We start from the raw sequence: 24,350 nt of genomic DNA, 5'->3' as shown, positions 1-24,350 counted from the left end.
TCATACACATTTATAGACCATTATAGGGATGTAAACAAAAACAATGGCCCCATAGTATGTCCTGTTTTACGTTTTTAATTTCTATAGCTTCTGAGAATCCAAAAAGAGCCAAATATTTGTTTATAAGTTATAAGTTTATAAGTTGTTTACAAGTTATGATTGAATTGCCTCTTGTTACAGTTATGAAATAGTTTGAGAACAAGCAGGAAATGTTCATGGGCCAATAACAGGACCATGTTGAAATGGTCTATATTCATGTATATGTAAATGCTTAGATAAATGTCTATATATCTTTTTTAAAATATAGCAAAAAATATATAAATATTAATCTGTAAATGCATTTTTTTAAGTAAATGCTTGTATGTGTATGCATTTATATACACATATTAGATATATAACATATTATGTACATACAAACTTTTATTTTGCATGTGATTAGTAATGATAAATCTCTAAAAATGACTAGTAAAAAAGTTTTTGGGTAAAATTTACAAATTGTAATTATGTCATTTTATATATATATATATATATATATATATATATATATATATATATATATATATATATATATATATATATATATATATATATATATATATATATAAAACTGTAAATATATTTTAATCCTCTAACACAAGATATTGTCAAGTTGGTTATCTTTAGTAGTTTGTTTTTTGTCCAATCTTTCATGTCTCTTTTCCAACAGAGTTGACATCAACTAAATACTTAAACAGCATAAAAAGTTCAAAGAGAATGTGGAAGACAATTGGCCGACAAGTGTACAGTCCTGATGACAAAACTGTACACCGACTGTAGCATGTGCATGAAACCGAAGTATACTTAGGGCTTTAAGCAGCTGTGAGAGATGGGAAGAGAGTGGTTCAGTAACACAAGTGAAATGAATCATGAAAGTGAGCCCATCAATGGCCACTGATGAGTGAAGTTGGTTGGTTGGATGAGAGGAAAACTGAGCTGGAGCTGATGAAATTGGTACCTCCTGTGCACTAATGCTGATATTGACTGCTTGCTGCGGTCTGTGCTTCATGTATCGCTAAATACAGGTTTAAAATACAAGCCATTGTTGGTGGGCATTTGTAAATGCTTTAGCCTTTGTAGAGGCATTTACAAAACAGAAATCACACTGGCAATATTTTTTTTATGTCAAACTGTCGTCGTACTCACATCAACCTCACTCAGGACCACATCAACGATACTGCCGATGACAATGACGAAATCAAACACATTCCAAGGGTCTCCAAAGTAGCCCTGTTTCATAACACACAGAACACCAACAATGTCATTATAAATAGAGATTATATAGAGAAGTTGATGTTTTGGAAGCTTGAGTACCTTTGCTTTGAACGCGATGAGTTTGACAATCATCTCACCAGTGAACAGAACCGTAAAGATGACGTTCAGATTGTCAGAGAGTTTGGTTATATAAAAAGGCTGGTTACAGTACTGGAATACAGGCGAAAGAGAAACAACAGATTAGTTACCAAATGCAGCCATTTTAAAGTGTCTTTGGACTGTAATGTATGACACTGCACTGACCAAAATACTCACAGAACGGGATTAAACTTTTCTTTGTTTGTGGTTATAAATTTTATATTATTTTTTAAAGGCTTTTTTAAATGATTTTTAAAAAAAAATTATGTGCCAATCAAATTATCTACTTGTAGGTGTACTTGTAAGTGAGAATCTTTTTAAAAAAAATTATCTATTTGAAAATGTCATTTGATATTAAAACAAATACTTCTAAAAAATGCAGAAAAATACATTTGCTAACAAATATTTAAATTCTATGTGACAGCTTCATTTTATTTTTCTAAGTATGGAAATTTACTATAAAATAAATCATGTAAACATCTAAATGTCTTACAGTTGAGCAAAAATGAATAAAAAATAAATAAATGCTGAAAATGATAACTTCAAAATGTCAGATAACTTTATGAAATCATTCTCTTTTTGTTGTTTTGTATTATTAGTATTATTATTATCAGTGAAAACAGTTGTGCTACTGAATATTTTGGTACAAACATAAACGTTTGAAATGTTTTGTAAAATGATATATGACTTTGCAATCAGTTTAATACATATTTGGTGGAAATTATTAATTTATTGAAAAACACTGTAAAAAAAATTGTTGAAAATGAATGAAGCAGTCATTTTATTGCTAACCTGCATTCCAAGACTCAGAGTATTGAGCATGATGAGAAAGAACATGAGATACTCAAAGTAGCAGGAAGTCACAAGGTACCACACACGGTACTGATGCGGGTTCTCCGGGATGTAGCATTTGAGGGGTCGTGCTTTCAGAGCATATTGCACACACTGACGCTGGTAAGAGAGAAAACAAGGAAAGATGGTTATGAAGACCTCAACCTCAGTTAGCAGCGCACTACTTAAGGCCAAGGGAAGTTTACTTGCACTACTCCTACTAACTCTGTTACACTCGCTTCCCTAAAGGCCCCAAAATTCTTCAAAATAAATTAAAGAAAGAACTGATATGATGTAATTTGTATTACAAAGTTTGTAATTTTGTGTTAACAGTTTGAAACAGTTCCTCATAGCAAACATTCTGGTTTCCTGTAAATTTCTCCATTGGTCTGTGGTGATTCTGGAACTTTGTTTGATGTGAGATTTTAGCCACCATGGTTGTTGTGTTTAGGGATATGCACAAACAGCGTGACAGATACTCTACTCCTGCATGCTGTCTGTGAAGGGGATCTATATTTGATTGTCATTTACTACATGTTCATTAGAAAAGTATGTTTTATATAGTATAAATGTGAGTAATATGAATGGAAATTGGACATACTTCGTTCACTATTTGTCATTATCACATTCCTATTCAGAAATTCCCTCACGTGGCATCATGGGATAGTGTATCATCCATTGGATGCGCACTACAGAATCTTGCCGGAAGTAGTAGGTCATCTGGGTATTTCTGGGTTACTATGAATTTGCACATACTTCTCGGCTCATATACTGTTTTTCACATACTATTTTAATAAGTACGGAACTATGCAATTTCAGCGTCTGCATTCAGCAGTGCAGGGGTGTCAGAATGTTCTAAAACTATTTACTGTCGCTTAGCCTTTTCACACGTCTTTTTACCCCCAAACTATTCTAATTATATCAGGGCTTTGAACCCCACTCTCATCCGGGTCACAGCACCAACTGAACTCTACTCGTTCTACTTGCACTCAACCAAAATAGATTTGAATGCCCCTCTCTGTCTTTAAAGCTGTTTGCATTAACAAGGACACTTAAGGAGTGAGGTTTACGTGCACTGCTCCTACAAGCTGGATAATTACATACAGATATCAGAGATTGACCATCTTATGGTAGTTACCTGGTTTTTATCCAGCTCACAGTTCTTGTACTCCTGCTCTCCTTGTCTTTGGAAAGTGACAATGACGAAGCCCACAAAAATATTCATCATAAAGAAGGCGATGATGATGATGTAGATGATGAAGAATATGGAGATTCCCACACGGTTATTGTACAGAGGGCCTGTGTCCACGTCATATGAGTCTATGGCCTTATATAGGATCCTGTGGCAGATGAATCAAAGTGATTTTAGTGTAACAAGATATAGTCACATGATCATATGAAGAAAGATGTTCGCACACTTACTCTGGCCATCCTTCAAATGTGGAGATAGTGAAAAGAGCCAGCATGCCATTTAGCACATTGTCAAAGTTGAAGTCGCTGTTGACCCATCTGCGCTGATGGATCTCTGTGTCGTGAAGGGAATTTTGCACATGCTTTAAAAATGTTCCCCTGAAAATAAAAAGCAAAGGTGATATTATGAATACACAAAGAGAAAATAAATAGACAAAAGCCAAATAAATGAGATAAAAAAATACTCACTGACACTGCTCTGCTGTTTTTTGCAGGGGGTCTGTACAGTAGAACAATGTACCCTAAATAAAAGTAACACAATGACGGAATATATTAACTTAAATTAAAAAGAAAAACGTTCAATTTCTGAAGTTCAGAATCCAGTGTTGTAATACAGTAAAGTGTCTAACCTTGAAGAGCTGCACTCCTATGCAGGAGAACATGAAGTCCAAGAGCATGGTGACCAAGACAATATTGCCAATGGTTTTTATGGCCACAAACATACACTGGACCACGTGCTGGAGTGGACAATGGAAGTATATTTAGTAGCTAGTAATATTACAGACTGCAAAAATACTAAAGCAACCATATGTTGGAATATCAAGCCAATTCCATGCATGTTCAATAAGAAAAGGTCTGGAGAGTGTTTTCTTCAATGCCAAAAATATTAGTAATTTATTAGATACAAATGAATAATTTGATGACAGAGCTCTGGGTTACGTTACTTGTGACATGTCTAGACTTTGTATTAAACAGCAGTCTGGAACAAGGGTCTCCGCAATATATTTATTCTTATTCTGCTATTTCGCTCTTGTCAGCATGTTCCTTCTAAAAAGTATGCGGCACAGTAAAATAGGAGAAGTGTGTCTGGTCAATATGTGGTATAATACAAGAGAGAAAGATTAATTAATCTGTTGTTAGTCTAAACATTTTTCTAATAAAAAATAAAGACAAAAGTAATAAAAATAATTTCCATTTTCCCCACATATATAACATATTCAAAGTGTTCTTAAGGCTGTGTGTCCAATTAAGCATTTTTAGCCATATATATACATACACATTTGACACACCACGTCCGCATGCAAGAGTTGACATGTTGTCACTCGCTGCAAGATTGCAGATACTGTGGCATTGTGCAATTTATAACCAGAATGTTTTTTTAAAGTGAACACTTTGCAATAACCAGAAGAATATACAGCAAATCCTACCACTACATCCTCCCTCCACTTTTCTTAGCTTTTCTTATATTAGATGGCTTGGATCTTCTAAATTGTAAGCATACCGTTCTTTCACAAAGTCAAATAGACCTGTTTAGCATTGGTTCACACTGATGACAGTTCCAGAGACAGAATCTCTAGTAATTTGGTCATATTCTGGAAAAATAGGATATATAATAACTGGTCACAGTTTATTAGTGTCTATTATTTAATTTATCTTGTACTATATTAGTTAAATGTTTAGTTTATGTCTAGTGTGTGTCATATTTTTGTTTTTAAATTGCACATTGGAGTATGGGAGAAACATAATTTCAGTCTACTGTGTAATGTACTGTTGCATGATTGGATTGACAATAAAGTTGACTTGACTTGACTTTACTTGAGAATATAACAAGTGGTAAATACTATGACTAGAATGTTCAGACAAGTGATCATTAAAGTATTTCACTGCATTAAAGATTTATTAGGACAGAATTTGCAAATATTTTATCTATTATTTTTTCTGTTTTATCTATTGGAAGGCCACTCAAAATTAGAGATCTGTTGTGTGAACTCTGGGCCAGTTGATGGCAATATAACAATTGTATAACAATACAATCATGTTAATAACCATGACAATGGGTGATATCAAGTACAATAATAAACAAGGAAAAAATTGTAAATAAAAGAAAATGAATAATAACAAAATAAAATAATAATAAAAACAGGGTACAGAGGCAAAATGGTCAAATAAACAATATTTAGTCCTTATACAATTTCACAATTTTTACATTTTTTTTTTACTATAAACCATTTTTAATGTAATAATTAAACTATTTAAGTCACAAAGAAAATTATGCAAATTAGTTAATGATTACCATTTGTGAATATATTTACCCATTAAAATTCCCTATAAATATAATATATAAATATTAAATAAATGTTTGTCATGAGAAAAGTAACAAATTATGTCACACATTGAAAAATCAATATCAAAATTACATTTTGATGTAAAAAATTCATATATAAATCAGACCAAAACAATTGATCTACCCTGACCTAAAGCAAAAAGTGTCATTTGACATCACTTCCAAGATGGTGGAAACTCTTGCTCCTTTATATTAAAGACTATAGAATGCAAAAAAGGTACTTTGTTTATATAAGTTTCTTTATGTCAAAACACACTGTAAAACACATTAGGTTAAATGTTAACATTAGATGTTCACTTTATAAATCAATACTTTAATGTCTGCTTTTGGTGGTCTGTTTTTAAGGTGGAGGCAGCATTTTATATGATTCTACAAATACTTTTTCCCCCACAAATCACAAAGTCGAAATGCAGTCATTGAGTCACGCCAATGTCATGGATATGACATGATTTACTGGAAGGATACGAGGTCTTAAGTGGCATGTCAATTGGGAGAATAATTAAACATTGACAGTCTTGAGCAAAGCATTTTAATCAATGTTAAACACACTTCAGCTTCAAGTGTAAATAGATGCTCAGCACCTCATCCTATATGCAACATTTAAAAATTTCAGCACTCCTTTTAAAAACAATGCTAACGTTAGGAAAAAAAATGCTTTGGTAGAACACAAGGCCAAGCACAATTTTAGTGGCGGTATTTCGAATATAAACAGACATTAATGCCACTGCACAAACCATCAGTGCAGCTTAAGTTGGGATGCTGAATATATACACACCTTCAATCCTTTGGCTCTGTTGATGGCTCTTAGAGGTCTGAGTACCCTCAACACCCTGAGAATCTTCACTACTGAGATGGTACTAGACCTGAAATACAATAATACAATCCGGTCACTTGCCAACATCCAACCTTCTTCAACCGACTTAAGCATTCAAATATTTCACAAATATATATTTCACAAAAAAAGATTTATATGCATAAATGAGTTTAGAAAAATATTTGAGGATTGCTTAGACAATATAGGCTGCACATTGTTTTTTTTGTTTAACTTGAAAGAAACTACCTCATAAGGTTTGATCATTTAAGAATCACCAAAGTAAACTAGTTGCACTTATTATACAAGATTTTTTTTGTTTACTTTATGATTTTTAATTTATTTTTTCCAGAACAACCCCTTACCCAACAATTTAACCCTTTACAGAGGAGGGAACACTATACAAGAATTTTAGACAAGAATTTGGCAACAAGCAATTTGGTTGTTCGCAAAAGACATGATATGACAGCTATTCAGAAGCACAGAATATTGCAATGGACTCCCAATAAAATCTAAGGTTTAAAATCTAATTATTCAATATTAAACTCATTAAAATTATTAAAAGTACATGCTGCATGACTGATGTTGCTGGTTTGCACCGCTCTAACATTCTTATTTAAACTGTATTTAAATTAGTTAGTTATTTAACTTTCATAAACTCAGATTAACTATGATAAACTATCTGCTGCTGCTTTCAGTATGCCAATGAATGAAAAAAAAAAGTTAGGGCAGAACATGTACATGCACAGAGGTTAATTTTGAAATTGGTCTACACAGGTGTCACAAGAGCCGATTAATAAAAGTAATTCATTAGAGAATCATTTAGGCTAAATTGGTTGCACTTTGTGTATTTTTCGCTGAAAAGAACTGCTCTGAACTGGTGTCGTTTATTCAAGAATCTTTTAACTAGTTCAGTCACACTGCTTGTTTGATTCATTGAAAGGAACTGGCACAAAAAAATCATACATTTTAAAACTGGAGATTGTTGATCTGTGTGTTTTTGATTAATTAAACAAGAGTTTAGCTAACTAGAGTCATTTGTTCAACAATTGTTTGGATTCATAGGATTTTGTTTGCTAATAGGGTGCCATGGTGGCTCAGTGGTTAGCACTGTCACCTCACAGCAAGAAGGTCGCTGGTTTAAATCCCAGCTGGGCCAGTTGGCATTTTTGTGTGAAGTTTGCATGTTTTCCCCACGTTCGCGTGTTTTTTTTTTTTGGGTGCTCCGGTTTTCCCCACAGTCCAAAACATGCGAAATAGGTGAATTGGATGAAATAAATTGGCCGTAGTGTGTGTGTGAATAAGTGTATGGGTGTTTTCCAGTACTAGGTTGCTGCTGGAAGGGCATCCGTTGCGTAAAACATATGCCAAAATAATCAGCGGTTCATTCTGCTGTGGCAAACTCTGATAAATCAGAGACTAAGCCGATGGAAATTGAATATATGAATAAATTAATGTTTGCTAATAGGACACCATCTCAAAACAGCAGCTGTTAAAAGTTATTATAGAAATGTATTTGTCAAAGCAATACCAGAATGAGTGGGAGGGAAACACTGAAAAAAACATATAATATGACAAAACTTACTCCATTCCCATAGACAGGAGAGAAACGGCCACAACAATGAGATCTAGAATGTTGAAGGAGTTTCGGCAGAAGGAGCCGGGATGCAGGAACGCTCCATACACCGTCATCTAAAAATACACGAGTCAGCGCTCAAGTAAATGTCAGCCAAATCACAAATCTGAAGGTTAAATAAAGCTGACAAGTGCATTACCTTCAGCACAATCTCAATGGTGAAGACCGTTGTGAAGACGATGTCTGCGTAAGCCAAGACCTGAAATCAATGAATCAAAGCATATATTTATGAATGTGTAGATTTAGTCAAAAGTTTAGTCAAGGCAATACTGTATATGTGACTCTGGACCACAAACCTGATGTTATGTTATAAAATACACTGTACGCGTCAAAATTATGGATTTCTTTTATGCATAAAGTCATTAGAATATAAAAGGAAGATCGTCTTTTATGAAGATTTTTTTTGTAAATGTATTGTGTAAATTTATTAAAACTTATTTTTTTGATTAGCAATGTGCTTTGCTAAAAACTTGAACAACTTTAAAGGTGAGTTTTTTCAATATTCAGTTTTTTTTTTTGCACCCTCAGACTCCAGATATTTAAAAAGTTGTATCAGAGCTGAATATTGTCCAATCCAAGCCATAAATCAATGGAAATATTATTAGTGTCTCTTCTTAAAATTGTGCCTCAGGGTCACATCCAGTAATCAAAATGTGTGACCTTGTTTCTGAATGAGTGGGGGTCGATGGGGTCTTCAGCAGCGAGGGAGATACTGCTGAGGAGGATGAAGAGGAGGATGATGTTGGTGAAGGTTGTGTGGTTGATGATCCTGTGGCAAAGCTTCCGGAACCTTTTAAAAAACATCATGAGTTACTATTTTGAGTTTGAATCTAGTCTTAATTTAGTTTTTTCTGTGTTCAATATTGTGTTGCAGAAACTGACTTGTTCTGAGGGCCGAAGATGAAGAAGGAGCTGGCTTCAGGCATGGGCACCACAGTCTCTTTTAACTGCAGGTCAGCCATGGGTCTGGGTCTGGGGCTGATCGGGATCTCTGGTTCCTCTTCTTCATCATCACCTGAGCGGAAGAGAAGGAATACAGCTTGGTCAAAGGACTTTGGCATACACAGATTTAGTTCAACGTGAGTTAACATTTCATAATTATAATTTTTGTCTTTCAGGAGCGTAAGATATCACCTCACAATTCTGAAAAAGTCAATATGGCGAGAGATAAAAACTCTTAGAAATAATTCTTAGAAAATATTTTCATGCAATTAATTTTTAATCTTGCAATGTTTACTTGTTACTTCTGATTTTGGAGTTTACATCTTGCAATTATGCTTTTTTTCTCTCAGAAATCAGTTTTTTTTTTCTCAGAGATGCATTTGTATCACATTTTTCTTTGAATTGTGTCTTTTTTTCTCAGAATTCTTAGTTTGTATAAAACCAGAGTGCTTCTTCTTCTACTTCTTTTTATTATTATTATTCATTTTCATTTTCTTGTCGGCTTAGTCCCTTTATTAATCCGGGGACGCCACAGCGGAATTAACCGCCAACTTATCCAGCAAGTTTTTACACAGTAGATGCCCTTCCAGCCGCAACCCATCTCTGGGAAACATCCACAGACATTCACACACACACACACACACACACTATGGACAATTTAGCCTACAAGATTCACATTCACAACAAATTATACATAGAATAAATCAATAAAGAAATACCAGTATAATACTACTGAACTGTAAATTGCTTATTAAAACTACTATTACTACTACTTCTAATAACAATAGTAATAGTAATTTTTATTGTTTAATTGTTACTTCAGATTTCTGAGTTTACATCTTGCAATTAAGTTTTTTTTTCTCTTAGAAGTCTGATTTTTTTTCTTCCTCAGAGATATCTTTTTTCTCCTCAGAATTCTTAGTTTGTATAAAACCAGAATTCAAGATTTTATCTTTTTTTATTATTTTACCTTCTTGGAACTACTAGTTTGTATGACTCTACATGCTCACTGTCTTTTATATTCTGACAGGTTTCTTTGAATTCCAGGAAAACAGGCAAAACTGTAAAATATAAGCTCAGACTTGTGAGTAATAAAGTCAGAATAGATCTATCTGTATATTTGTGGTCTAATTGTTTAGCTTAGTTTTCTCAGTCGCTTTTGTACATTTCTCAGATCAGAATGGAAATTTGCAAAACAGTAAGTGCATGTCTCTTGCTCAAAATCGTTAGTTCATCTCTCAAAATCAATGAATGTGTCAGTGCCGTCAGAAGGACAAATCCTTGTGTCATGGTGTACGGATAAGAGTCAAAAGAGTCAAAAACCTAGTCCTGTTGTCAATATACCAGTGTACTCTTTAGAGGTGTTCTGATGTAACTATGGCTTTGTTTTTGCTGTTTGTACTGTAATTTGTTGACATTGTGATACAGAAAGGAATAGGCAGCACCGCATTGCACAAAAAAAAAACAAAAATATAAACTTGAACATCGGACAATCTGCTTTGAGATGCACCCTCATTAGAAAAAGTCAAGAATCACCTGGGTGAAATGTACCAATTGTAGACAGATTTAGAAAAAAATCTAATAAAAATGTATTGAAAAATGTGTTATGACCAAATATTATGACAACTTGTTCAGCCATTTTGCATGTAAAGACTTATGCCATGAATAAGATATTAAATGTTGTGGGGTATTTTTATGTGTATATGTATACTACATTTTTGATTAACATGACATGAGCAATTGATAATGCAGGAAACCATTTGCATGGATGTACAAAAGCATTTGCTACTTGTTCAAAGGAATGAGAAACTGCTTTTGTGATGTGCACAAGTACTGTTACACACTGATACGAATTGAACATTTGAGAATTTTAATTCTGATCTAAGAAATGGACCAAAGTGACTGAGAAAAACTGTAATCAGGTTTAATGCTAACCCTTTCTGACAAGCTTTCATTTGTCAGCATTTTAATAGTACATTATTTAACTTGAGCTAACAAGACTTCTACAGCATTTATTAATCATAGTCAGTGGTACTGATACATCATGGTGTTAATACATCTTTTAAATGGAAAGTTGTTTTATTCTAATTTTACTCTAATTAATAAACAATTAAAGCCATAATGTATTAAAGTATTAGTTTTTTTTTTTTTGTATTAGCATTGATCATGAAGAGTTTACACTGTAAAGCTTGTCTCTTTTATAACCACGTGGAAATTGCCAGCAGTGTGGTTTAAAATGTGCCCCATAAATGAGCTTGGAGGCTGGAGCTAATAATAAAATGGACTTATAATAGTTCAGCTATCTTTGAACTTCATCCTTTACATGTTTAGTGCTGTACCATGAGGTCTGAGCCAGCATTTTTGTGAAGTGTAGAGCCCTCTGATGATATTTAAGCCCTTGTGTCGGAGGCTTTCAGCCTTACCTGGAAAGTCAGCAGGAGGAAAGGGGTCCTTCACTTCATTCACATTTGATTCAAACTCGTCAATCTTGAGCTGGAGACCAAAGTATACACTGTTCATTAAGCAGACACTAAGCTAGCATCAGTGTCTTGAATTTGAGGACACAATATCTTGGATAATCGTTATAGTGCTTGCTAAAAGGGTGACCAGCGGATCTAAAAAGAGAGATATTAGTCATACCTTCGCTGTGGTGGGCATTCCTTCAGTTTTTTGCCTGGACTCCATTAGTCTCTTGGCCATCAGGGCTTTCTCCTCCTCAGTTTTCTCTGGCAATGGTCTTATGAAAACGAAAATGTTGTTCAATAATAAATACAAGGTCTGAAATTAACATATTGACAACTTGCCGGTGACTATTGACTTGATAAAATGCAATAACCATAAATAATTTTAACAACATTTTCTGATTCAATTAAATAATTGTTATTTTAATATTTAGTTTATTATAATTATTTTCGATCAAATTATACATAAAATAAATAAATACCAGTATAACAATACTGAACTGTAATTTTTAAAATACTACTACTACTACTACTGATAATAATAATAGTTCAAATGCTAATGACAATAATAACCATTTTAAGAGATGTTTGGCAATTCAGAGCCACCATACAAGTGAACGGCAATATCCAAATAGCATCTGATTTGATCAGCCCAGGCTCACTGGAAATACATTTCAGCCTACATTTTTGCGATATGTAAAATAATCTTCTCCAGTTACATTTCATTTTGCGTTTTAGATGTCAAATTCACCAAACGGCATTGTCTACACTTTATTGCGAATGTAAAATACGATACTTAGGGCATGTTTTGTTGTACATTTTAGAGACATATCCTTCTTATACGCAGGACTTATTGTACAGATCACTTAGTCAAAGTTTAACCTAAACCTTACCCTAAACCCAACCAATAGTGTTTTCAAAAGCAAGTGTAAGAGAAATGTGCACTGTGACCACATAGTTTTACCTTGATTTCACATTATGTTCATCTTTTTTGTGGAATTGTGCTTCACTAGTCTTGAAGACAAGTACAACAGCATGAGTACAAACTACAAAGTAAGCTACTGAGTACTCCATCCACGCCAAAAAAGTCCACATGGAGATACTGTAGATAGATAGGTAAGGCAAACATTTTTGACTACAAATCATAGACAACGTTAAGTGAAGTTTATTTTTAAACTAATTTCACATGCTTATGATTGACCACGGCTGGACCCTCATTAATGATCCTCCAATCAGATGTTTCTTAGGTCACTATAAACAACCATAGTCTTCCTAGCACAGTCATCTTCTTGAGGAATCCCCCCTTTCACCCCAATTCCTCCCTATGCTTCCTAGATTGGGTGGCATGGTAGCCCAGTGGTTAGCACTGTTGTCTCACAGCAAGAAAATCACTGGTTTAATCCTTACTAGGCCAATCAATGTTTCTGTGCAGAGTTTACATGTTCTCCCTGTGCTTGTGTGGGTTTCCCCCAGTTTCCTCCCACAAACCAAAGACATAAGTAAATTGACTAAATCAAATTTGCACCATAGTCAAGTTCTTAGCCATCAGTATTTTTCCTTTTATAAAGCAATTTGTCAGCCACAAATTAGCAGGGGAGTTCTAGAAATCTACCTGAACTCAATCTCCCCTCTCGCCCTACAAATGGGAGGGAGCCCAGGGCTGGGGATCTTTTGAGCTCAGGGCTCTCTCCCGGGACATCATGACAAACAGGCTTATAATCAATCATCAGCTATGTGAACTCTTGAAGTTGTTTTGTGATATTTTTTATGTTGTGCAAAGAAATGTTCGAAAAAAATGCCTTGTTGTTCAATAATATGTGAAGTTTTTCAAACTAATTTCGAGAGGAGCATGTGATATAATTGACTGCAGCTGGCTGCTTATCTACACTCATTAGTTAGCCAATCAGATTTATCTTAACTCACTATAAGTAGCCTAGCTAGATATTACTCTCTAATCTTCGTTTTCCGAAGAAACCCCCGATCCACCCCCTTTCTCCTCCTTTCCTCCTTTACAAAAAGGGGAGCTTTCGAGAACCACCTGATCTCGTACTCCCCTCACATGCTCAATGGACCTGGCGGGAGCCCTGGGCTCAACTATCTCCGAGCTCAGGGTTCTGTCCCAGGACAGCATGCCAAACCTGCTTACAGTTGTCAAGCAATATCTAAGTGTGAACTCTTGAAGTGCCTGTAAATATCATTAGTGTGAAAAGGAACAAAGGTGGTTGGCAACATGCATTAATTTTACCTAGAAACTGCAATAAATGTATATGCTTTTTTTGCGGTTTCAAAATAATGTAAGCACATATTTCCAATGAGCCTGTGTTTGAATTTGAGTGCTGAATACAAAGTGGAATATAAAAACAAATGATTGCTGTAATCCAGTGGTGTCCAAACTCGGTCCTAGAGGGCCTATCTCCTGCCTATTTTAGTTCCAACCCCAATTAAACACACCTGAACCAACTAATCAAGCTCTTTCTAGGTATACTGGACTTCTAGGCAGGTGTGTTGGAGGAAGTTGGAGCTAAACCATGCAGGACACCTGCCCTCCAGGACCGAGTTTGGACACCCCTGCTGTAATCTACTGAATGATTTTGTTATATTAATTAACTGTTAATTCATATTAATCAATCTCAGTGTCCAAGGTTTTGTGACATGTTTGGTGTGACAAAAGCCTTACTTCATGAGCTTTTTTCTGGCTCTTTCCTCCGCTCTCTCTTTCTGTGCGGCTGCCAGACTCTCAGCTTCGGCAAGATTGTCCACAGCGATGGCCAAAAACACGTTCAAGAGAACAACTGACCAATAAATTGCTAAGGAAGAAGCCCCAAAATGTTCTCACAACAACAAACTTCAATTCTTTCATTCATTTTCCTTCAGCTTAGTCCCTGATTTATCAGCGGAATGAACCAGCAATATGTTTTATGCAGCAGATGCCCTTCCAGCTGCAATCCAGTACTGGGAAACACCCATACACACTCTCATTCACACACATATTCACCACTATCATATTATATTCAATGTTTTGCTTTTAGAGTTCTGCCGAATGCTTAACAAATACACAAAAGCATGTCATTCAAAAGGATACAGTTTCCACAGACATATAGTATTATAAAGTAAATGCTGACGAGGATTCCTGGAGATTTGGGTCCACCATGAGCCATTATGCCATTATACATGATTGTGTCCCATTCCTCTCCGGTCAGGACCTGAAAACAAAGGTGAAGCTTCACATTATCTGACTACTCAGTGATAAATGAGATTGTAGTTTGAAATAGCGGTTGATGTACCTGGAAGACACTGATGAGGGCCTGTGGGAAGTTGTCGAAGTTGCTGCGCTGGATCGGTCTGTCAGGAAAGTTGAATTTGCCACCAAACACCTGCATCCCCAGCAGAGCGAAGATGACGATGAAGAGAAAAAGGAGCAGGAGCAGGGAGGCAATGGATTTCACTGAGTTTAGTAGAGATACTACTAAGTTATTAAGAGATGTCCAGTACCTGGAAAACAATGAGATGAAATAGCTTAAAGAAGGAAGCTGGTGCTTTATGTATGGGAGATATTATCCCCATTATTTATTTATTTATTTATTTATTTTATTATAGTTTTTTGCCCTCATCGTTCACTGACAGGTTTTGTACAGTACATGTGCTCACATATTACAAGTGAGAGATTTCTGAATGAAGGGTGCATTAATTAGTTTTAAAATAATTCAAGTAAACACACACTATCTACTATCAATGAATATTTATTGAACATCAAAGTTGAGCAACTGAAATTAGAACACACACTGCCTAAAAATCAACAGTCACTTTGTTTCTTATAAAAAAAAAAAGGGAAAATAAATAACTTGCACTTTTGGACACAAAATTATTTATTTTCAATGTTTTTCATGTTAAAAGTAGAAAATAAGCAGTTTCTCTTCTAAAGAAAATAACTCTGGTATATAAATAATATTTAAACAGTGTATTTTTTTCATCTTCCGTAAACAAATATTTTAATGTAAATAATTATTTTAATTTAATGGAAAATAAGGCATCTCTGGCGCAGCTTCCAATCATCATCAATGTAATGCAAAGTAAGGCTCAAGAATGGGTCCATTGTCCTACTTGACCAAAGATCAGATGTGGCTGCAAAGTGGCCGCATAAGCATAAATCAGCCTCGGCCTTTAACAGAGCTGGGTCACGTGACTCCACACGCAGTATAGGAAAAGTAATTGTAAAAATCATCCAAGAAAATTTTGATTGATTATAGGTTCTGAATTTTGATGTCGATTATTTTTCGATTAATCTCCCAGCCCTAAAAGCATTAGTGAAAATTCAACTCAATTTTATTTATATAGCACTTTTACAATGTAGATTGTGCCAAAGCTGCTTAACATAGAAGTTCCAGTAAAGTCAAGATTTCAGAGTATAGATTAGTTCAGTTCAGTGTGGTTTAAATTTGGTTAAAATGCGTGTAATTCTATAAAAATATATGATAACAATTTCAATTATATTTAATTAGGCAATGTGTAACTTTAACAGTAAAATATTGATCAAATCAGGGGTTTTAATGTTAAAATTGTAAATTTATCAAGAAATAAAATGTTTTATTTAATAAAAAATATAACATTTACAATGATGAATTTTTATAAAACACTTTTTATAATGTATCGTTTATAATGCTATATAATACACAACATATATATTAAATATCATTATAAATAATAATAATAATAATGCATTTTATTTAAAGGCGCCTTTCTTGACACTCAAGGTCACTGTACAAGACAGCAAGGACAGTCATTTCTAATAAAAACACAACATAAAAGTCAATAGAATATAATACATCTTTAAAAAAAAGAGTTAAAGAAAGTAGGCCGTTCTGAACAGTGTTTTAAGTTTAGATTTAAATTGTGAAAGAGAGTTTAGATTATGGCGGCACGGTGGGTAGCACAATTGCCTCACTGCAGGAAGGTCTCTGGTTAGAGCCCTGGCTGGGTCAGTTGGCAGTTCTGTGTGGAGTTTGCATGTTCTCCCTGTGTTCGTGTGGGTTTCCTCCGGGTGCTCCGGTTTCCTCCACAAGTTCAAAGACATGTGGTATATTTAAATTGGGTAAGCTAAAATTGGTCATAGTGTGTGTAAATGCAAGAGTGTATGGGTGTTTCCCAGTGTTGGGTTGTGGCTGTTTCTCAGTGTTTGGTTGTGGCTGGAAGGGTATCCGCTGCGCTAAGTAAAAGATGTGCTGGATAAGTTGGCGGTTCATTCCGCTGTTACAACCACTGATTAATGAAGGTACTAAGCCAAAAAAAATGAGTGAGTGAATGAGTTTACATCACGGAGATCAGGAGGATGTGAAATCCAAAACTGAAGAGCAGATTGGCTGAAGGCTGTGCTCCCCATGAAGCAGGTGGATGCATGAGGTGAATAGAAGAAGAAGACATGAGTGTTCGAGAAGGTGTGGCAATTTGAACAAGACTAGTAAGGTTTGGAGGAGCAAGATTATGAATGGCTTTAAAAGTGAGAAGTAGCATTTTATAATCAATTTTGAAAAAGATTAGAAGCCAATGAAGCTGTTGGGTGTTTGTGATTATATGGGCTTCAGCATTTTGTACGAGTTGTGATTTATACGTTTTATTAGGGAGGCCAAAAAGAATGGAATTACAGTAGTCTAAACACAATGTGACTAAACTATGAACAAGAAAGGCCGTTGAATGAGGTGTGAGGGAAAGACGTAAATGATTTATATTTTGAAGGATGAAATAAGCGAACATATATTATTATACATTCATAATATTTTTTTCTTTTGCAAAACAGAAAGTTCACACTAGACAATACAGAGTTTAAAAGAGATAGCAATAAGTAAATGTAATAAATATAATTGCTTGGAAATTTTGAAATAGATAAACATATAAAACTTTTACGGGTGTTCACACTTCTTTTATTTTGCTTGATGAGTCTGAACTAAATAAGAAAATAATTTATTTGGTCCTGGTTAAAAAACAAATGCACAATTCTGTTACTTTAATTTAAGTGGACATACTTTGTGAGCTTGAATAAGCGCAGGAGTCGAATGCATCTCATCACAGAGATTCCCAGTGGTGTCATGATGCCTGACCCGACCAGGATGATCTCCAGTATTCCGATGGTGACCACGAAACAGTCAAACCGGTTAAAGATGGACATAAAGTAGCTTCTCGGACCGAATGCATACATCTTCATAATCATCTCAATTGTAAAACAGGCGAGCAGGATTACATTGGCGGTGTCTGCAAAAAAAGGCACATCAACCTTCTCATCTTGAATATACAAAAAAAAAAAATTCCAAGAAACATTTAAACATTAAATGGAAGTTAGGAATCTGTGTATTTCTTAAAACAGACCTTGAAAGTTCGTTAAGCCCTCTGTCTGGTTATGATGCTCTGTGGCAATGACCAGAGTGTTCAGCAACACAACGATCAGAACCCACCAGTTGAAGGACTTTGATTTCACCCAGCCATGACACTTTCTCCGTATAACAATGTTCCAGCGGCGCGCCAGACGGCTGTGAATTATGTAATGGGGAAATGAAGGTTAGTTTTAGTCTTCTGAAGCATAATCCATACTTTAGTTTTTGATTGCAATACTCACTAGAAATAGACCACCTTGTTGATCCCCTCCATCTTATATAAACTATCAGTCTCTGAGCCAGTGTCCTTTCTAAGAAGCAGCATAGCTGGAGAGGAAATCAGCGTGATGAGAAACTTGGGTGATGCTGTCCTCGTGCTTTTTGATACATTGAAATTACCACTTAAAATAGACAGAAAGATGACAGACAGACAGACAGACAGACAGACAGTAAGGAAGAAAGAAGTTATGAACAGACAGAGAGAGAGACGCACAGATAGACAGTACCATCAGAGTCTCCATCCATAACTTCAGCATGAGTGATCCATTCCATGTAACCCTTCAGATCTTCATCCATTTGTTGTCGTTCTCGAAGTACTTGCCATTCTCCTCGTGACCGTGACTTTTCCCTCTCTTTAGTAAACTCCCTGCAGAAGAGAAAAACTCCTACTGACGATTCAAAGATGAGGCCATCTTTGAGGCCAAATATCTGCATTTTCATGTGATGTTCTTGCTCTTCAATTTCAGTTAAGTAGTTTAAGGGAGCCATTTTAAGATGACAGGTCTGTGTTCCATAAATTATTCTGACAAATGAAGAATTATTTGGTTGATATATTTAAAAAAAAACCTAAAACTAATACCCGCTCAGTACTCCAAGGACAAGGTTAAGGATGAAGAAGGAGCCCAGCATTATCAGAGACAAGAAGTAGATCCAAGGCCAGTCATTTCCCATGGCATCATTAATCTGAAAAATCAAATCATCTACATAAGATTCTATACTTGATTTTGGTAATTTATAAAATATAATTATATATATATAATTATATATATATATATATATATATATATACAATTGTAAATAATCAAAAACCTTGTTCCAGGCAGGAATGTTCCTGTTTATGCATAACTGCAGCTTATGTAAGTTGTCCTATTTTAAGAAATCTTACCAAGACTGAATATTTTATTGCACTGGCAGATAGTTTGATTTGTTTCTAATCTGTATGTTTCTATATCATTGATTTATCTCTATTATTTAGATGATTATTTTTGGCAGCGTAATTTCTAGCAGATATTACTGCACAGGACAACTATTATGAGCAGAAGTAATTACCCAGTAGAGCACATCTGTCCAGCTCTCTGTGGTGATGCACTGAAAGACCGTGAGCATAGCAAAGCCAAAGTTGTCAAAGTGGGTTATGCCAAAATTGGGACCAGGCCATCCGTCACGGCATTCAGTGCCATTGATGGTGCAGCGCCGCCCGTTTCCAGCCTGAGCGCAGGGTGAAGGCTTCTCATTCTCCCTGAGGGCAATAATGTCTGAAGCAGAAGTTCAAAACATTGATCTTTACACCTATATAGAGTACTGGCATTGATTTGTCATTCAAAACTTCTGTTCAGCTAAGAGATTAATGTTGTTATATGCTTGCAGACTGTAAAAACAGACTCACTGGTGCCCTGGTAGTAGCAAGTCTTGTGCATTTTACACTTGAAAAGCTCCAAACCCATAATGGCATAAATGGTGACCATGAAAAAGACCAGCAATAAAATGTGGAAAAGGGGCAACATGGACTTCAGAACAGAGCTCATCACCACCTGCAGGCCTGGAGGACAAAAAAAAAACACTTTTAAAACACTTTTAATGAGAATTTTATTTACATCTGGCAAAAACATTTTTATAGACAGGGTGCGAATTTCAGAGGGGTTGAGGGGATAGCCCTTTGAAACTCTATTCTCATAAAACAGGTTTGTTTCTACATATTGCCGAAAAGTAATGTCAAATTGGATGCATTGTTTGCATAGCCTAGCCTATCCCTCACAACACTGAAAACCTAAATACATTATATTAATAAATTAGATTAATTTAAATAAATTCATACATATAATTTACTGAGGCATGAATTACATAAACTAACATAATAATAGCAATAATTCCTTACATTTATTTAGCGGTTTTCTTGACACTTAAATTTACGCATTGGAGGGTGGGGGGGGGTCTCCTCATCCACCACCAGTGTGTAGCATCTACCTGATTGGTGGAGAGGAGACAGAGAGATGAAACCAATTATTATATGGGGATGGTTAGGGGGCCATGATGGACAGAGGCCAGTGGGCAAGTTTGGCCAGGATGCCGGGGATTTTTCATGACCACAGAGAGTCAGAACCTCGGTTTAACATCTCATCTAAATGGTGGCGCTCACTGAGTAGTATAGAGACCCCTTTACTATACACACAGACTGCAGGTTGAGTGCCCTCTGCTGACCTCACCAACACCATTTCCGAGAGCAACCTAGCTTTTCCCTGTAGTTTCACATCCAGGTACTGACCAGGCACAGCTCTGCTGAGCTTTAGTGGGCAACCATGTGAGAGTTAGCTGCCGGCATTACCAAAAAAGTTAAGCCCCCAATCATCAATGTATAATTCACACACTGAATATAGTGTTATCTTAAATGGCATGTATTAGTACAACTTTGGCTCAGTGTATGAGAAATATTATTTGAGAAAACACCTATATCCTCTGAGTATATTTAGGATCTCACCTAAAGTTTAAAATTTGGCCCTTTTTGGGGTGCTACTTTAATAAAAATAAAGATATGTTTTTTCATTGGTGGCTCCATGTAGGACCTTTAACATAGAACCTTTCCATTGTACAAAAGTCTTTAAAGGGTTTAAAGAGTTACTTGAGATTATTAACATTGTACATTTATTATTACAAATTATTTAAAAAATGTAAATTCTTCTTTCAAAAACTGGTCTCTGAATGTTTCTTTGAGGACTGGTGAATTTTGAAAGCTTTATTTTTAAGATTATACAGAGATTTTTAGAGTTTGTCCATAGTTTTTCCAGAAAGTCTTACTAGGAACTCCAGAGACGAGGCGCAGAGGTCTCAAGACTCGAAACGCTCTGAGAGCTTTCATGTCGAAGCCTCCGCCTTTCTCTTTCTGAACTCCTGTTATTGTGTCGATGGTGTCTACAACAAGTGTGAAGAGCCTGGAAATCGTTTAAAAAGAGGATTATTGGAAAAAATATCAAATACAGTTAATAAAAATGCTAAGATTTATACAGTTCAATGAAGTAGAGCCATCTTATAATAGAGAACTCATGAACACTCATGAAGTAAAAAATGTGGCAATAAACTAATAATGACCATTGAGACACTGTATACACTGCTGAGAGCAAATATACTACATTCTTCCATCCCAATGATGATATAAACACGATCTAATACAAAAAAAGATATACAAAATAAGACAAAGTGAGTTTAATATTTTTTTAGTGTAAGCTATTCCATTCTTACCACAACAATTCTACTATCAAACTGATTTCAAGACTGATTAAGCAGTTATTTCAGTGGACAGCAGTGCATGTTTTGTGTTTTTGGAAGCATCAAATTTCATCTTACCCCATGAACACAATGACAAAGTCCAATATATTCCAACAATTTCGTAAATAGGCTCCTTCATGGAACAAGAGGCCGTATGCTATTATCTTTAAGAAGCACTCCAGAGTGAAAATGACCAGAAAGATGTACTCCAGACTCTCCTGCAAAGAAAACACAGTGTTGGAGGGTATTAGGTAAAACACGATGATAAACAGGCGTTTTGAAATTTTGTTCACAATCATTACATTCCAAGGGGTATTTGAGATGTGACCCCTTGAGTTTGGACAATGAAATATCTGCTTTCAAAGGTCTAAGACTAAAGTCAATGCACTTTCAGAAGATCAAATAAAATAGCATATTACTCATTATAAAGTGTTAGTTCAACCAAAAATTTATTACTTGCCTTTCTTCATTCCAATCCCATGAGCCCATTGATTGAACACAAATTGAGTTACTTTAAGATGAAATCCAAGAGCTCCCTCATCCTCTATAGATAGTTTCAAGACATTCAGAGTCCAAAAAGATGTCAAAACATCCAAGGGACTTCAGTGGTTCAGCTGTAATCATGTAAAGCTCCATCAACACTTTTGTGCACCAAAAAAAAAAAAAAAACTGTAAAGATGACTGTGTTCGCCTATATCTTTTTTTCTGTGTCAAGTCAGTGTGTGCGTTTTACTTTTGCCAATATGACATGTTGCCATAATGTGCAGTGCAGAACACATAATCATCATATTGCCTATAGTAAACACGCACCATAATCAGATGCGGTTTTTGACTTTTTAAATAGCTTATAAAAATGTTTTTGGTGCTTAAAGCTTCGTATGATTACAGTTGAACCACTGAAGCCACATAGAATGTTTTAACAATGTTTTTGGTTGCTGGACTAAATGTTTCATGACCGTTGCTGTCTATAGAGGATGAAAAAGAGCCCCTATGATGGGTTTTTTAAAATGACCTTCCATGCAGTGTGCAACACAGCACTAAGTGAATGAAAGCATCAAGCTGAGGTTTAAATCTGAAAGTGCACCGTATTTAAAACTATTGATTCTTTAACAAAATAGTCGACTTATAGTTGAATAAATGAATCGTGTTGGGTTTGGATCTTTTGCTTGAACGCATTGACGTAGATATGGTACATCACCAAATATGAAGTGCCTGTAAACGTAAACGGTAAACTAGCGGAAAACGTTGGGAATCACATGAAGATGACGATCACTGACAAATAGAGATTTGGCTGTGGGGAATAAAGGGTTAAAGTTCATTTTTACAACAATACCACAGTATAGTATAGTGTTTTTGCCTCTTATTTTTCTGATTTATGATACAATAACCTACGCTGCAACACAGGATTCGCTGGCCATTTGTTAATAAAGGAAGGATCAGCAAAGACTATTAATGTATAGAACTTTGACAGGGACTTTGTCACTAAATTTTACAATTCATATGAACCAGTTTCTTTTTCCTCCAAATCATAACATGTAAGTGTGATTTAAATTGATGCCACTTTTTATGTAGTTTGCAAAATATGTATTTAATTGTGTGTTGTAACTTGTAATTGCTCTTTGCGGCTTGTAATCACGTATATATTATAGATCAGTGCTTGTATTGTATCTCTCAGGTTAAGTCTTTATGAGTCTATTCACATATTGTGTCCAAAACCACGTTGAAAATGTGACATGTGCTTCTTCATTTACCGATTTAAATGCGTTTCTGAACTCACAATCCTCTGCCGCTTGTCTTTGCTATGGCCACCATCAACTCTTCCTCACACGCCCGGCGCGGTCAATTTTTGCCACTGTGTGGGTTAATACTGAATGTGTTTCGCTGTTATTACAAGCAAAATAATCTTGTTTTTTGATTTGTGATAAGATTATTTTGCTTACCACATTAGCAGATTATTTAGCTTGATTTAAGGAAAAACTCACTTCATTTTGGCTTATTATTTCTTAAAACAAGACAATATGTTTGCTTGTCTAGATGCTTCTTGATTAAATCAAATGCTATTGATTTAAGAACTTTTAGATATTTGGACTAGAAACAAGACAAAAAATCTAAGTAAGAAAAGCTTTTTTTGCAGTGTAGTGGACTGAAACGGCATGAGGGTGATTAATTAATAATAGCAGTTTTATTTTTAGGTGAATTAATCAAATTTAATTGGTGTAAATTAAAACACTATTATTATTTAAAACAACTTTAAATATTTTTCTTAATTTTCTGAGCAAAAATACAATTACGTTTTGCAGTTTCCACAGCCTAGAAGACTTTGAAAGAGAGTTTTAGCAGCTTTGCTCGGCTGTCAACGGCATTATTTGGATGAATTACCAATCCTTAACATTTAGCCAAAAGACATGCAGCGATGATCCAATCTGTGTGTTTACTCTGCCCACAGGCTCTCTTTCTACGCTAACAGGCCATATCAACCTAATTCTGCATATGCCTCCTGAGATTTTCTCCCTGCTCCTGTTTCATGGCTTAGAATCTGAGGAATGGACGGCCCACCAATGCAAGTCACTGTAAACCCCGGGCAGTCAATAAGTGAGTGAGGCTCAGATTTGTGCCATGTGAAATGTAATAACGCCCTATGTTCTGAGACGAGAGAATATGACTACATACGCTAGTGGAAAGAGTGTTTGACCTACATACCACCAATGAAGCTTGAGTCATGATATAAGCTTGCGTAAAGAGGATTGGGCTTTATTTTTAAGTGATTATATATTCACTAGTGTCCAATGGGAACTTTAAGACTTTGTCAGTAGCAAAGTTCTGTTCTACATGGGGGAAATGA

General features: G+C 35.3%; 1 protein-coding gene across 1 annotated transcript in view; it reads right to left on the bottom strand.

Annotated features, from left to right (window-relative positions):
* Positions 1–24,350, bottom strand: part of cacna1sb (calcium channel, voltage-dependent, L type, alpha 1S subunit, b) — a 40,572-nt gene that overhangs the window by 12,911 nt on the left and 3,311 nt on the right. Inside the window, 26 exon segments of the mRNA NM_214726.1 lie at positions 1,183–1,266; positions 1,351–1,461; positions 2,182–2,340; positions 3,359–3,560; positions 3,643–3,789; positions 3,880–3,932; positions 4,041–4,148; positions 6,531–6,618; positions 8,152–8,258; positions 8,342–8,401; positions 8,863–8,992; positions 9,085–9,217; positions 11,568–11,637; positions 11,785–11,881; positions 14,284–14,398; positions 14,689–14,809; positions 14,891–15,098; positions 17,624–17,849; positions 17,964–18,124; positions 18,211–18,295; positions 18,475–18,614; positions 18,828–18,931; positions 19,298–19,503; positions 19,635–19,787; positions 21,041–21,174; positions 21,587–21,726. Coding sequence (NP_999891.1) covers positions 1,183–1,266; positions 1,351–1,461; positions 2,182–2,340; positions 3,359–3,560; positions 3,643–3,789; positions 3,880–3,932; positions 4,041–4,148; positions 6,531–6,618; positions 8,152–8,258; positions 8,342–8,401; positions 8,863–8,992; positions 9,085–9,217; positions 11,568–11,637; positions 11,785–11,881; positions 14,284–14,398; positions 14,689–14,809; positions 14,891–15,098; positions 17,624–17,849; positions 17,964–18,124; positions 18,211–18,295; positions 18,475–18,614; positions 18,828–18,931; positions 19,298–19,503; positions 19,635–19,787; positions 21,041–21,174; positions 21,587–21,726 — 3,342 coding nt within the window.

This window comes from Danio rerio, chromosome 8 (assembly GCF_049306965.1).
Source record: "Danio rerio strain Tuebingen ecotype United States chromosome 8, GRCz12tu, whole genome shotgun sequence".
Taxonomy (NCBI): Eukaryota; Metazoa; Chordata; class Actinopteri; order Cypriniformes; family Danionidae; genus Danio; species Danio rerio.
The sequence above is the reverse complement of the archived record's forward strand: the minus strand, read 5'-3'. Positions and strand labels throughout refer to the sequence as shown.